At 45.5% G+C, this 16,011-nt stretch overlaps 1 protein-coding gene across 2 annotated transcripts in view; it reads right to left on the bottom strand.

The window, feature by feature from the left end:
* Positions 1-16,011, bottom strand: part of LOC126281657 (tyrosine-protein kinase Btk29A) — a 790,079-nt gene that overhangs the window by 404,921 nt on the left and 369,147 nt on the right. For both annotated transcript variants that reach the window (XM_049980798.1, XM_049980797.1), the window contains one exon: positions 8,643-8,937. In XM_049980798.1, the coding sequence (XP_049836755.1) occupies positions 8,643-8,937 (295 nt within the window). The remainder of the gene's footprint in view (positions 1-8,642; positions 8,938-16,011) is intronic.

Below are 16,011 nucleotides of genomic sequence, written 5' to 3'. Positions count from 1 at the left end.
AGTTCAGTCACCATGTAGCACGAAAATCGGAACGATTTATGAATTTTTTTAACATAAGAAGTGTAACATTTCCAATTGCAGCACTACCTGCGACTGATGTCGATACGATAGTGTTGAAAGCACAATTTCAATTTTTAACCGAATGTGTAACATTACAACCATTTTTGTGAAATTTGAATAGTTTTAAAGGTTTTCGAAAAGTATTCTTTTTAAGATATGTGATATTTGTATGAGAATGTAATTCCGACATTGAGATACGTACACTAAGAGGTATCATTTGAAATAAGCAAAGACAGACCGGTGCCGTGGCGTGACGACACCACACCTGTACACACACTGAACAGTCATGGCATCAGTGTACTACACTCAACCACATCTGCTAGGTTACCCTGCTGTATGGAAGTCAACTGTGCTAAGGACAGATAGTCCGAAAGCATACTGTAAGAACAGGGCAAATCTTTTATATTCACTGATGGAAAAAACACCAAGGAGGAGTTGTGCGACATAAACGAAAGTTGGTAGGCGTATTTTTACATCTGAAAAATAATGTGTACTTAAATTTCGTTTCAGTCGCATAAGCTACAGAAATGGCAGTAGTTGCAAGATGCATAGTGACTACCTAAAATGAAGCTGGAATTTTACTGTAGCAGAGAGGTTCGAGAAAGGTAACTCGTTTCGAGATACGAGAGTGGCAGAAATACGAGTCATTAGTGGCTGTAATCATTACAAGACTTCTCCACAGGATCCAACGCAGATGTGTGCTTGAATGGAAAGACTTGATTCCAAATCCCAGACAGCATTTCTACCAAAAGCGTAGCACTAGAGATCTGCAACGCTACATTTCTTACGACCTCAGCACATCATTTACTACTGTTTGTGATCCTTCTCAATTTACCATCGCCTATAACCCAGTCGATGTATCACCGAAACTCTGACATGGCATCGAGGCAGAATGCATTACAAATACTGGAGAAATATCTAGCGGCGGCGGCGTGAGGCATTTGCAAATACTGGTTTCATACCACGCTCCTTAGCCGAATCACATTCAAATTTCAGTAATTTTACTATGAGGTTGCACCGTCGCCGACATATAACTGAGCTGTCGGTCTGATACTATACACTGCAGTGATCAATGTCTATATTCAGTGTCACGGTATTTGTCTGGAAAAAAAAAACACTTCATTCAGAGGGAATGCCATGCCTTGATTTATAAAGCGGGCATAGCGTTTAATACGTAAACCCGTATGCACCTGTAGAACCAAGACAGCTTGTGATGGTGATATGGTTGTGTTTTTTAATATCTCGCGGTTTGTAAGACGATTACATCTTTCTTTCTAGGACACAGTGGTACCACTTGCAAGAAAACTTATAAGACATGTCCACCCATCAGCAATCAGTTATTGACGAAGTATTACACTCAGTAGTATTGGGGGTGTGTGATAGGTTCGCCTTGAGCATCAGGATGATAAAGTATGTGTTTGTGTTCAGACATGTGCAAAGGAAATGACTATGTCCAATCACAAGGAAGGTGTGTATTTGTCATGGAATACTGCGATAGCAAAAGCAGGATTATGTCAAGTCGTAAGAATGGTACACATCTTTCTATTTCTAGAGGCACAGGCGTCAGCAGAGTGTATTTACGATACTTCACTCGCTGTTGAATGTTATTCAACTCAAACTGAATTCCTAACATTTAATTGTAAGTATATCGAACAAATATATATGTGAACGACTTAGTAGGAGGATTCTGTCTATGCCTGCTTGGCGTGGCAGTGGCCTGTGGCTGACTACTAAACTAATACTTAGTAAGTGTTGGACAGCTTGCATGATCAAGTGGAAATTTGAAAGATACAACATAGGCGTGTGTTTGTGCTGTGGCATTATTCCCTCCCAAGTAAATTGTTCGGTTGACTGCTTTTTCACATTTCGCGTCTATATTTAGTTGAGAGAACATCGAGTGTGATGCGTGCATCTAGAAGACAGAAGACACGTTTGCTGGTTCTCTAGACATGTGAAACACCTAATTTGACTTTGTAAATGATATGGGTGAATCGGAATATGTTACAATATCAATATCGGTATTCGCGATTGGGAATGCAAACAGTTGTGTAATTACGACTGATCTTTCTGATTAATTGCGTAATTAGGATTGATATTTGCGTCAGTTTCCCTAGCAAAATAACTAAAGTACACTAACCTAACCTTCCCCTCCCGCAACTGGACAGTTTACATGTACTAAGAGGGGCGCACTTGGGCTTTCCATCCAGTACAATTAGGGTTTCAGTCGCTCATAAGTTGCATTTTTTACGTGGACTGAATGTTTGTGCACTGAATTATTTTTGGGTGAGTGTGAGCGCGTTTGCATGCATTATTTCGAATCTACAACTAGTTTGCACGCCTGTATACTGTGTACTCAGCCCGTCTTACACGACGCAGCTCTGCCTGCCGATCGCAGACTGCCAGCTGCTACTCACGTGACCGACCTTACTAACATCCTGTCACCGATTTCCTTCATATTGATAGTGCCTGTAGAGCACGACCGGCAAAAAAGTTGCCGGTAGCGAGATTCGATCCCAAGATAGTGCACGTTTGAAACTAAGGTCTTACTTGCAGCTCTGCCTATTCCTTGCTTGTTAGCGACCATTTACGATGGTCAGAAACAGTCTGAAAAGGTTGTATGGTTGCTGCATTGCAGGTTGTGCTGAGAAACAATTTATAAGAAGAAAATTCGATACTTTGCGCCTTCTTTGTGTTAATCAGCATTGAAGTTACCAATCAGGTCGTTACGCGCGCAAATTCAAGTGTCCCGCCAAATACAATTAGTGTCAGTTCGTCTCGCAGCGTAGATGACAACACACGAGACTTCTCAGCCTTCCACTCGAATTCGATCCTTACCACCATTCCATGTCCAGTTTTCATATCGCTCTTTTGTTCGGTTAGAGAGAGAGAGAGAGAGAGAGAGAGAGAGAGAGAGAGAGAGAGAGAGAGAGAGAGAACACGTTCGGCGACATCGTCTCTGACTCTGTCAACTGAATCTGCGCACGCAGTGGCATGACTGGCTAATACACTCCTGGGAATTGAAATAAGAACACCGTGAATTCATTGTCCCAGGAAGGGGAAACTTTATTGACACATTCCTGGGGTCAGATACATCACATGATCACACTGACAGAACCACAGGCACATAGACACAGGCAACAGAGCATGCACAATGTCGGCACTAGTACAGTGTATATCCTCCTTTCGCAGCAATGCAGGCTGCTATTCTCCCATGGAGACGATCGTAGAGATGCTGGATGTAGTCCTGTGGAACGGCTTGCCATGCCATTTCCACCTGGCGCCTCAGTTGGACCAGCGTTCGTGCTGGACGTGCAGACCGCGTGGGACGACGCTTCATCCAGTCCCAAACATGCTCAATGGGGGACAGATCCGGAGATCTTGCTGGCCAGGGTAGTTGACTTACACCTTCTAAAGCACTTTGGGTGGCACGGGATACATGCGGACGTGCACTGTCCTGTTGCAACAGCAAGTTTCCTTGCCGGTCTAAGAATGGTAGAACGATGGGTTCGATGACGGTTTGGATGTACCGTGCACTATTCAGTGTCCCCTCGACGATCACCAGAGGTGTACGGCCAGTGTAGGAGATCGCTCCCCACACCATGATGCCGGGTGTTGGCCCTGTGTGCCTCGGTCGTATGCAGTCCTGATTGTGGCGCTCACCTGCACGACGCCAAACACGCATACGACCATCATTTGCACCAAGGCAGAAGCGACTCTCATCGCTGAAGACGACACGTCTCCATTCGTCCCTCCATTCACGACTGTCGCGACACCACTGGAGGCGGGCTGCACGATGTTGGGGCGTGAGCGGAAGACGGCCTAACGGTGTGCGGGACCGTAGCCCAGCTTCATGGAGACGGTTGCGAATGGTCCTCGCCGATACCCCAGGAGCAACAGTGTCCCTAATTTGCTGGGAAGTGGCGGTGCGGTCCCCTACGGCACTGCGTAGGATCCTACTGTCTTGGCGTGCATCCGTGCGTCGCTGCGGTCCGGTCCCAAGTCGACGGGCACGTGCACCTTCCGCCGACCACTGGCGACAACATCGATGCACTGTGGAGACCTCACGCCCCACGTGTTGAGCAATTCGGCGGTACGTCCACCCGGCCTCCCGCATGCCCACTATACGCCCTCGCTCAAAGTCCATCAACTGCACATAAGGTTCACGTCCACGCTGTCGCGGCATGCTACCAGTGTTAAAGACTTCGATGGAGCTCCGTATGCCACGGCAAACTGGCTGACACTGACGGCGGCGGTGCACAAATGCTGCGCAGCTAGCGCCATTCAACGGCCAACACCGCGGTTCCTGTTGTGTCCGCTGTGCCGTGCGTGTGATCATTGCTTGTACAGCCCTCTCGCAGTGTCCGTAGCAAGTATGGTGGGTCTGACACACCGGTGTCAATGTGTCCTTTTTTCCATTTCCAGGAGTGTAACTTCGACTTCGATGCCAACTAACTAGGAGACGGCGCAACGTGTCGAATTTTTTTAACAACTGTTTCTCAGCACAATATATCCTGCAACACCCTTGCAAGCCTAAAATTTTCAAACTCGATTTTCTCGAAAGCGGTTGAGAGTTGCGCCTTCCAGTTTGTGGTACATATGTTGAGGAGCTGATGCTGCCTTTGACGCCCATCGGCGGTGGGAAGGTCGCATAATTCCCTTGTCGGCGTTCGAGCGCTGCCACGACAATAACGACTTTACAACTCATGGAATATTCCAGGATACTGTGCCGAGGTCGGATGTATTTCATCTTGAAACCCAACGGTGCGTCCCAATCTGTGGTGGAACATTTTGAAGACCCGTCTAAGGAAAAAATAAAAAATTAAAAAAAAAAAGTGGTCAGCGTGACGGATTGCCGTCCTACGGACGGATGGGTCGAGAATTTTCTCCGCTCAGAGACTGGGTGTTGTGCTGTCTTCATCATCATTTCATCCCAATCCGGCGCGCAGGTCGCCCAATGGGGCGTCGAATGTATTAAGACCTCCACCAAGGCGGCCGGACCTGCCCCACAAGGGGCCTCCCGGCCAATGACGCCAAACGGTCATTTCATTTCAATTCTTAGCACGATCTTCACTCTACATTGTGTTATTTTATGTAAAAGTGTCATAAGTTCAAAATAGATTTATTCTGTACGTATCAAAATGTCTTTTTCTGGCTGCAGCAGTGAAAGTAATACATGTCTAGGAGCCATAATGTCCATACGCAGTGGTCCGCAGCTCGTGGTCGTGCGGTAGCGTTCTCGCTTCTCGCGCCCGAGTTCCCGGGTTCGATTCCCGGCGGGGTCACGGATTTTCTCTGCCTCGTGATGGCTGGGTGTTGTGTGATGTCCTTAGGTTAGTTAGGTTTAAGTAGTTCTAAGTTCTAGGGGACTGATGACCATAGATGTTAAGTTCCATAGTGCTCTGAGCCATTTGAACCATTTTTCCATACGCAGTGTATGTCGCTATTTCAACGTAGTTACGAGTTATATTGTATGCGATCCTCCACCTTGTTTGCTTGTCAAATTACTACATCGGTTTCAGTTATTCAAAATTAAGGATCAGGTGGTAAAATCTTGGCTCTGCTGTGCTTATAGCGATTAGTGAAATGAACACTGAGGTCTTGCACGCGAGTGCCCGCGTATTATAATTACGAGTCCGATCGCCAACCATTGTCATTTATAGGCGAAAACTGATAGAACTGGGTGGGACACCGCAAGTTTACAGCATTGTTCTCTTGGCAGTCTGATTTTGCTTCGTTTCTCTGGAAGTAGTAAACATAAATAATAATCCAGAATGAGATTTTCACTCTGCAGCGGAGTGTGCGCTGATATGAAACTTCCTGGCAGATTAAAACTGTATGACCGACCGAGACTCGAACTCGGGACCTTTGCCTTTCGCGGGCAAGTGCTCTACCATCTGAGCTACCCAAGCACGACTCACGCGCGGTCCTCACAGCTTTACTTCTGCCAGTATCTCGTCTCCTACCTTCCAAACTTTACAGAAGTTCTCCTGCTAACCTTGCAGAACAAGCACTCCTGAAAGAAAGGATACTGCGGAGACATAGCTTAGCCACAGTCTGGGGGATGTTTCCAGAATGAGATTTTCACTCTGCAGCGGAGTGAGCGCTGATACAAAACTTCCTGGAAGATTGAAACTGTGTGACCGACCGAGACTCGAACTCGGGACCTTTCCCTTTCGCGGTGGTAGAGCACTTGCCCGCGAGTTCGAGTCTCGGTCGGTCATACAGTTTTAATCTGCCAGGAAGTTTCATAAATAATAATAATTAATAATAAACAAAATAAGATGATCAATAATTAATTAATTATATGACGTTCAACTAACGAAGCGAAAGCAGACTGCCAAAAGAACATTGCTACAAACTCCGAAAAGTTCTTTTACAGGTCTGCAAAATATTCTCCAAAATAACAGTTCCACGCGTAAGCAGTTAAAAAAACTACCATCAGTGGGGTTTGAACGCGGGACCTTTGTTATGACGACCCAGCGCTCTACCTTCTCACCCACTCCACATCTAAAACATAAACGCTCGCATATACGCTTTTCCTGCGCTATGTAGTCGTTCACGCCCGTTCTGCTGGACGACATCACACAGCAGGAACTAAATCGCTGTTTTGCTTCATACTATATCTCATACTGTGACATCCAGAGGTTTGGGTGTGAGCCTTACATGTGTGACATGTGTCTGATGTTTGTGAATCGCCCGCAGAAACAGACAACGTGTTGTGCGGAACTTTCTTGCCGCACGTACATGTGGATGTTGTACTGAATGCCGGATATTTGCCACGCCGGACATTTGCCACACTTGCTCCGTCGCCAAGTAGCTGGAGTAGCGATCCCTCAGGTAAGGGACGCCCTTCCTCGTACTTCTTCTATCCGCTTTCAAAACGCCGTCTCCACATCTTACTCGATACAACCAGTACGTAAGGAACCTTCTTCGACATCTTGGCCAAATACAGAGCTTCTTTTGCGAAATCGAAATATTTATAAATTTCGGGAAACGAAAGCAATACCGACGATTATGTCAGTATGTAATTAGTTCTGCCAAGTATAAATATAGATTCCTCTCTCTGTACGGTAGCATCCTTTCACGCTTTCTGATTCCGATAGAAACAGTCCATCACCATGGGAGCAACAAGAAAGGAACGATGTAAAGAGCATGCGAATGTATGCTAATCATTTCTTTTTGATCACTGCATTTGTGCATACTTTAATTACTGCAACTGCATGCCCAAAAGACAACAAAGAAAGACGAAATGGGTATGCGAATGTTTGAAACGAAGAACGACATACTCAATATTAATTCACTCTCTAAAATACGATATCCCTTGCGACGAAACATTGGTTAATAAAATGTAGCGAGACAATGTCAAAACATGACTGAAAATACGTTCACTAAATAGAGATAAGAACATCTATGATTGATATGACATCTAAAGTCGACGTACAATTTCAGAATGTTAGAAATAAGGAAATGAAGTAACACAGAATGCTATGCTTGCAACGTTTGTTGTTATTCTACGTTGTTTAGCTCTGGTATTTACAGGGTCACAGAGAAAGCATCTTAGGTTTTGGAGGGAAACGCCGTAATTGTAATGATCTGTACTATAACAGAAACGAGAAGCACAACTTAAGGAAAAATAATGTAATGTGTGTTCTATCTCACAAGCGACATTGAAGCAGTATGGGCAGAGGTTATATTCGACAAGCGGAATAAATTAATAACTGGCTCCTTTTACCGACCCCCGGTCTCAGATGAAACAGTTGCTGAACAGTTCAAAGAAGACTTGAGTCTCACCACAAATAGGTACGCTACTCATACAATTATAGTTGGCAGTGACTTCAATCTACCTTCTGTATGTTGACAAAAATATATTTTCAGACCCTACTGTAGATAGAAAACAACTTCCGTAATTATTCTAAATGCTTTTTTTAAAATTATTTTTGAAGAATTAGTTCACGAGTTCATTCAAATTGTAAATGGTTACGAAAACACACTTGACCTCTTAGCCACAAATAATCCTGAGCATCACGACGGATCCAGGGATTAGTGAACACACAGTCATAGCGAGGCTCAATTCCGTATCAAAGAAATTCGCCAAAAATAAACGCGAAATATATCTACTTATAAAATCAAGTAAACGTTATGTTGGCGTCTTTCTAAGAGACAGTCTCCAATACTACCAAATTATGTAAGTGAAGACCATATGATGTAGTCGAATGCAAAATTTCCAAGACTGGCGAAGTTTTACCGAGGCTCGAAATTTGGTGCGGATTTCAATGCGAGATGCATTTAATACTTTCCACAAGGAAACTTTTTCTAGACATGTGGTGGAAAAACCAGAGATATTCTGCTCCTATGTTAAGTAAACCAGCGAAAAGGGTTAGTAAGCTATGGGGAGGGGGAGACAAGGGACCCAACCCTTCGGAGCAGGTAAAATCGTGGCAAATGTCCGCACACCGTTGTACTTGCTGCTGTCTGCCACAGGCTTATGAGGTTTAAGTGGGTGGGATAAGGACCGCGTCCCGTTAGACAAAGTGCCGTACCGCGGCCGGGATCGACATGTTCGGCTTTTAAGCTCCGCCTACCTGCGCGAATGGCGGCGATCCAGTCGTGGCGGTCCTGGTCTCGGCCGGCCAGCAGGTAGAGCGCGTACTCCTGGCCCGTCTCGGTGTAGCCCACCAGGAAGGGGTAGCCGGGCGGGTGCGCCTCGCCCGACGAGTCGCCGGGGGCGGCGGAGGGGGCGGCGGGGGCGGGCGCCGCGAGGCTGGAGCTGCTGCCGCTGGCGGCGGGGGCGGCGCCGGGCGCCGCGCCGAGCACCGCGGGCTCCACCACCGACACCGTGCACGCCTCCACGCGGCCGCGCTCCTTGCGCGTCGGCTTCTGCGCACAACACACCGCGCGCCGCGCGCTCAGCATCCGTCTGCTTGCCGCAAACCAATACACCACAAGCATCATCCAGACATTTCTCACTTGCAATGGCGTATCTTGCGCTTACTTTAACCCGCGATCTTCTACTGTCAATCAATGAAAAACGTTAAAATCAAACACTGGAAAATCCAGGATGAACTCTAACGATAATACAAGGGCGATGTACTTGAGGACAATATTACGGAAATAGAAGCGCATGTAGATAAAGATGAAAAGGGAGATACGATACTGAGTGAAGAGTTTGACAGAGCACTGAAAGACCTGAGTCGAAACAAGGCCCCGGGAGTAGACAGCATTCCATTAGAACTACTGACGGCCTTAGGAGAGCCAGTCCTGACAAAACTCTGCCATCTATTGAACAAGACAGGTGAAATACCCTCAGACTTCAAGAAGAATAGAATAATTCCAATCCCAAAGAAAGCAGTGTTGACAGATGTGAAAATTACCGAACTATAAGTTTAATAAGTCACAGCTGCAAAATACTGACACTAATTCTTTACAGACGAATGGAAAAACTGGTAGAAGCCGACCTTGGGGAAGATCAGTTCGGATTCCGTAGAAATATTGGAACACGTGAGACAATACTGACCTTACGACTTGTCTTAGTAGCTAGATTAAGGAAAGGCAAACCTACGTTTCTAGCATTTGTAGGCTTAGAGAAAGTTTTTGACTATGTTGACTGGAATACTCTCTTTCAAATTCTGAAGGTGGCAGGGGTAAAATACAGGGAGCGGAAGACTATTTACAATTTGTACAGAAACCAGATGCCGGTTATAAGAGTCGAGAGGTATGAAAGGGAAGCAGTGGTCAGGAAGGGAGTGAGACAGGGTTGTAGCCTATCCCCGATGTTATTCAATCTGTGTACTGAGCAAGCAGTAAAGGAAACAAAAGAAAAATTCGGAGTAGGTATTAAAATCCATGTAGAAGAAATAATAACGTTGAGGTTCGCCGATGGCATTGTAATTCTGTCAGAGATAACAAAGGACTTGGAAAAGCAGTTGAACGGAATGGACAGTGTCTTTAAAGGAGGGTATGAGATGAACATCAACAAAAGTGAAACGAGGGTAATGGAAGGTAGTCGAATTAAGTCGGGTGATGCTGAGGGAATTAGATTAGGAAATGAGACACTTAAAGTAGTAAAGGAAATTTGCTATTTCGGGAGCAAAATAACTGATGATGGTCGAAGTAAAGAGTATATAAAATGTAGTATGGCAACGGCAAGGAAAGCGTTTCTGAAGATGAGAAATTTATTAACATCCAGTATAGATTTAAGCTTCAGGAAGTCGTTTCTGAAAGTATTTGTACGGAGTGTAGCCATGTATGGAAGTGAAACATGGACGATAAATAGTTTGGACAAGAAGAGAATAGAAGCTTTCGAAATGTGGTGCTACAGAAGAATGCTGAAGATTAGATGGGTAGATGTATTGAATAGAATTGAGGAGGAGTTTGAGGTACAACTTGACAAGAAGAAGGGACCGGTTGGTGGGGCATGTTCTGAGGCATCAAGGGATCACAAATTTAGCATTGGAGGGCAGCGTGGAGGGTAAAAATCTTAGAGGGAGACTAAGAGATGAATACACTAAACAGATTCAGAAGGATGTAGGTTGCAGTAGGTACTGGGAGATGAAGAAGCTTGCACAGGATAGAGTAGCATGGAGAGCTGCATCAAACCAGTGTCTGGACTGAAGACCACAACAACAACAACATTATAAAAAGGGTAGTTGCCACTCACAATAAAGCACAGTTGCTGAGTCGTAGGTAGGTACAACAAAAAGTCTGTCACAAAATGAACCTTCAGGAAACATGGCCTTTGATGAAAAAAGCGAACACACACACACACACACACACACACACACACACACACACACACACGACTGAAGTCTGTGGCAGCTGAAGCCAGACTACAAACAGCAGTGCATCATGGGACAGGGCTACAGAGTGGGGGTAAGGAAGACTCGGGAGGGGAGGGGGACGGTAAAATATTGGTGCGGGAGCATGCAGGGACGATGTGGAGAGGGGCAGGGCAGCTACACGCAGTAGGGAGGTTCGACAGACGTTGGGGGAGAGAGGTGGGGGGGGGGTGGTATCGGTAAGGAGAGAAATAAAATTAATGAGTGCACTGTGAAATAGAGGGCTGTCTGGCTGTCTAGTGCTGGAATCGGAATAGGGAAGCATCTAGACGAGTGAGGGCAATGACTAACAAAGGCCATAGGATATATCCCTCCCTCGCAATTTAGAAAATCTGTTCCCATTCCAGCACTACATCGCCCTCTGTTCCACCATCACACGCAGTCTTTACTTCTCTCCTTTCCCACTACCTCCCTACCTCCTCCCCCACACCCTTCCTTTAAACTCCCAACGGCACCCAGCTGACCCACCCTCCACCTTCTCCCTGCATGCTGCTGCAGCACCACTTTACCGCCCTCCACCATTACCCTGTTATCCCTCATCCTCACCACTCCAGCCCGTTCCTTACTCCCAACTGGTTGCCTCCTCCATGACGCACCACTGTCCGTAGTCTGGCTTCAGCTGGCAGAGACTGTGGTCATGCGTGTGTGTGTGTGTGTGTGTGTGTGTGTGTGTGTGGTGTCTTTTTTCGACAAGGCACTTGTTGGCCGAAAGCTCATTTTGCAACAGTCTTTTTTGGTGCCTATCTGTGACTCAGCATCTATGCCACATGGTGAGTAGCAACTATTCTTTTCATAATATTTTTAATTAAGAAACTTATCAGACAAAAGTATTCCCGAAATTTCATTATTCTAATTAATTCCATCACTGTACTTCTCTGGAGTTATATTACAATCACGTGAGTAAGACGCAAGTATGTCATAGTTCTTGTAATAAACTTATGTGATCTGTAGATGCTTCCAGACATTAATATGAAGAAGAATGGTGAGATGACGGCATATGGCGATAGCGATGCGCGATGAGACGAGAGCTGTACGACCCCCTCCAAGAAGAAGAAAGAGGCAGCGATAACACAGCAACAAACACGATACAGAAGAAGTTTGAGGAAGAAAATTCACGACTGGACAGCTGTTAGGGCAGAAAAACGCGACTTGGTCTGAGTATAGCAGAAGAGTGCATTAGCAGAACAGCACATTCCGAAAGAATTGAAGTAAAATGGGCTCAAAGAGAAGCTAAAATAAAATTCGGAATAGTTCTTCGTTGCAAATCTACTATTCCTTTACGGACCAAACGTTAATAATAAAAACTATTTTTAACATCCCACAAACCGAATGTTGTTATTGTGGTCTTCAGTCCTGAGACTGGTTTGATGCAGCCCTCCATGCTACTCTATCCTGTGTAAGCTTGTTCATCTCTCAGTACCTACTGCAGCCTACATTCTTCTGAATCTGCTTAGTGTATTCATCTCTTGGTCTCCCTCTACGATTTTTACCCTCCACGCTGCCCTCCAGTACTAAATTGATGATCACTTGATGCCTCTGAACATGTCCTACCAACCGATCCCTTCTTCTGGTCAAGTTGTGCCACAAACTCCTCTTCTCCCCAATCCTATTCAGTACCTCCTCATTAGTTATGTGATCTACCCATCTAATCTTCAGCATTCTTCTGTAGCACCACATTTCGAAAGCTTCTATTCTCTTCTTGTCTAAACTATTTATCGTCCATGTTTCACTTACATAGACGGCTACAGCTACCTAATATTCGACTTCTGCTTATCGTAAGCTCTGTAATACACTGCTGGAAAATAATTGGTACACCCAGAAGACGATGTCGATTTTGATACGATGTCAGCATATGCCACCTGGCGATATTAGACGTATTAATAATGGTTTCAACGTCGTCCGCCAGCAGGTAGCGTACCGGGATGCTACCAGAGCACCATCTGTGTCTGCCCCCTTAATACGGAATCCTGACAGCCAGAAGCCTCAGCGGAATGCAAACGTGCGAAGCTAGCGGGCAACCATTCCACAGAGACGCTCTGGCGCTTGCCACAGCCAACAGCACGTGTTTGAAAAGTCAGTGGTCACGTGGACATTCTCACATCCGTAAACGGCCACACAGCACAGACGCCCGTCACGATTGTCTTATTGTAGGGGAACCAGTGGCAGGCCGTACAGCTACCACAGTGCAGCTAAGAGGGCTGGTCAGTCCAGATGTGTCAACACGAGCAGTTAGAAACCGGTTATTGGCAGTGGGTGTACGGAAACGCACACCTCTAGCCTGTCTTCCACTCGTGTCACACCATTGACTTGCATGGCTCGACTGATGCTGTCAGAGGACCACTTGCTATATGGAATGGGGGCACCGTAGTTTTCAGCGATGAAAGCAGATTCTGTCTGGATACAGGTGCTGGCCGTTTGCACGTATGACGTAGACCTGGTGACCACTGTCTCATAGAGTGCACTCGTCCAAAACACAGTGGCCCCATCCCAATCCTTATTATAAATCTACTGATACGTTTCAGAAAACATCATCCTTGTGCAACGCAGCTAGCTCTTTATTCGCACGAAGTAATGGACGCTATCGACAGGGGATCTCAAGCTGATTCCGTGTTTCTGGATTTCCGGAAGGCTTTTGACACCGTTCCTCACAAGCGACTTCTAATCAAGCTGCGGGCCCATGGTGTATCGTCTCAGTTGTGCGACTGGATTCGTGATTTCCTGTCAGGAAGGTCGCACTTCGTAGTAATAGACGGAAAATCATCGAGTAAAACTGAAGTGATATCAGGTGTTCCCCAGGGAAGCGTCCTGGGACCTCTGCTGTTCCTGATCTATATAAATGATCTGGGTGACAATCTGAGCAGTTCTCTTAGGTTGTTCGCAGATGATGCTGTAATTTACCGTCTAGTAAGGTCATCCGAAGACCAGTATCAGTTGCAAAGCGATTTGGAAAAGATCGCTGTATGGTGTGGCAGGTGGCAGTTGACGCTAAATAACGAAAAGTGTGAGGTGATCCACACGAGTTCCAAAAGAAGTCCGTTGGAATTCGATTACTCGATTAATAGTACAATTCTCAAGGCTGTCAATTCAGCTAAGTACCTGGGTGTTAAAATTACGAACAACTTCAGTTGGAAAGACCACATAGATAACATTGTGGGAAGGCGAGCCAAAGGTTGCGTTTCATTGGCAGGACACTTAGAAAATGCAACAAGTGTACTAAAGAGACAGCTTAAACTACACTCGTTCGTCCTTTGTTAGAATATTGCTGCGCGTTGTGGGATCCTTACCAGGTGGGATTGACGGAGGACATCAAAAGGGTGCAAAAAAGGGCAGCTCGTTTTGTATTATCACGTAATAGGGGAGAGAGTGTAGCAGATATGATACGCGAGTTGCGATGGAAGTCATTAAAGCAAAGACGTTTTCGTCGCGGCGAGATCTATGTACGAAATTTCAGTCACCAACTTTCTCTTCCGAATGCGAAAATATTTTGTTGAGCCCAACCTACATAGGTAGGAATGATCTCCAAAATAAAATAAGAGAAATCAGAGCTCGAACAGAAAGGTTTAGGTGTTCGTTTTTCCCGCGCGCTGTTCGGGAGTGGAATGGTAGAGAGATAGTATGATTGTGGTTCGATGAACACTCTGCCAAGCACTTAAATGTGAATTGCAGAGTAATCGTGCAGATGTAGATGTCTGGGATGCAATAAGGTACAACTCTCGTTTTGGTGTTACTGGAGGTGACGCTAACCACGGCTCGGAAAGTGCAGAATGTTATAGACCCATTCCTTTGCCATTGTTGCAGCAGGAAACTGCCCGTGAAAATCAATGTGCTTTGCAAGACGTGCAGAAACTTCCTTGGCCAACACAATCTTCGGACTTGTCTCCATTCGACCACGTGTGAGATACGATGACGCGAGATGTGACTCTCACAGAACTACGCGACCAGGTTGAGCAGGCGTGACATAACACATCTAACGACAGTATTCGTCATCTGTACGATCTACTGGATATCAGATTAGTGCCTGCATTGGACGCTACTGGTGGGTATTTCAGAATGGATTGATACCTGGTACCTCAGAATCGCTTGTGCTATTGATCTGTAAATGTAATCATTCATGTACTCCGTAAGGACTGTTGTAACAATAAATCTTGAGTGAATTGGAAACCTCTGAAATGATACACTAATATTTTTTTCCGGCAGTGTGAGGAAACAATGTCATTCCCTTTTTATTTTTTATTTTTTAGTTTTTTGACCGGACGTCAAATTATCTTAATATGGGCGTATTGTGGACTGCCTGGGAGAGAGCAAAGTGCAACAGGTATGAGAGAGCGTTTACGTGGTCTGCTGCTCCGCTGTTGTAAGGTATTACTCGCCCAGTCTACAAATAGTGCGACGTGTTCTCCTTCCTTTATCTTTGTAGGTCTCGCATGTTTAACTGCAAACGGGTGAACTACACTATCAACATGTTATTTGTTTTAATCAGTATCGCTGTGTACTACTATCCAGATGGTAAAGAGAATATAGCTTGGTTCTGCTACACCATCGATATACCGATCTTGTCGTAGAAACACTTTGTCACCCCCAACGAAACATCACACCACTAGCGTATAACAGTGGCAGTTTTCTGACAAAGAGCGCCCACAAGTTTCTACAAATATGCCACAACCAGCTGATGCCACTCATCGATGATCTGTCCCTGTAGTGCTAGCACTGCAGCTGTGAAACTACCGTAGGCTATCGCAGATTATCTTAAGTAAGGGTGAATTACGGTAGTTCTCCGAGTAGTTTTGGTCAGTTAAGAAAGTAGCCGTGTTACATGTACGCTACGTGAGTTGCATACGTATCAGGCGTTGCCTTAATTTCGATCCCTCTTTTTTCGTATGCGATCTGTGTCTTACTAGAGACGTTTTTGTAACCTTTGTAAGAGAGTGTTTTAATATGACGTCGTTATATTAATGGGTTAGTGACGAGTACCACCTTCGGCGCTATGGCCTAGGTCGGCAGTGCACCAACTGTAATTCTAAATTGGACAAACTCGTATTCCGTATCAACAAAACTGTGACCTCTCTGACAGAGTAAACGGTTTATCTGCGCGAGCGCAACGCGGAACGGGGTGACA

The sequence above is a fragment of the Schistocerca gregaria genome, chromosome 7 (genome assembly GCF_023897955.1).
Source record: "Schistocerca gregaria isolate iqSchGreg1 chromosome 7, iqSchGreg1.2, whole genome shotgun sequence".
Classification (NCBI taxonomy): Eukaryota; Metazoa; Arthropoda; class Insecta; order Orthoptera; family Acrididae; genus Schistocerca; species Schistocerca gregaria.
Note: the sequence above shows the minus strand (reverse complement) of the source record. Positions and strands in the feature narration are given on the sequence as shown.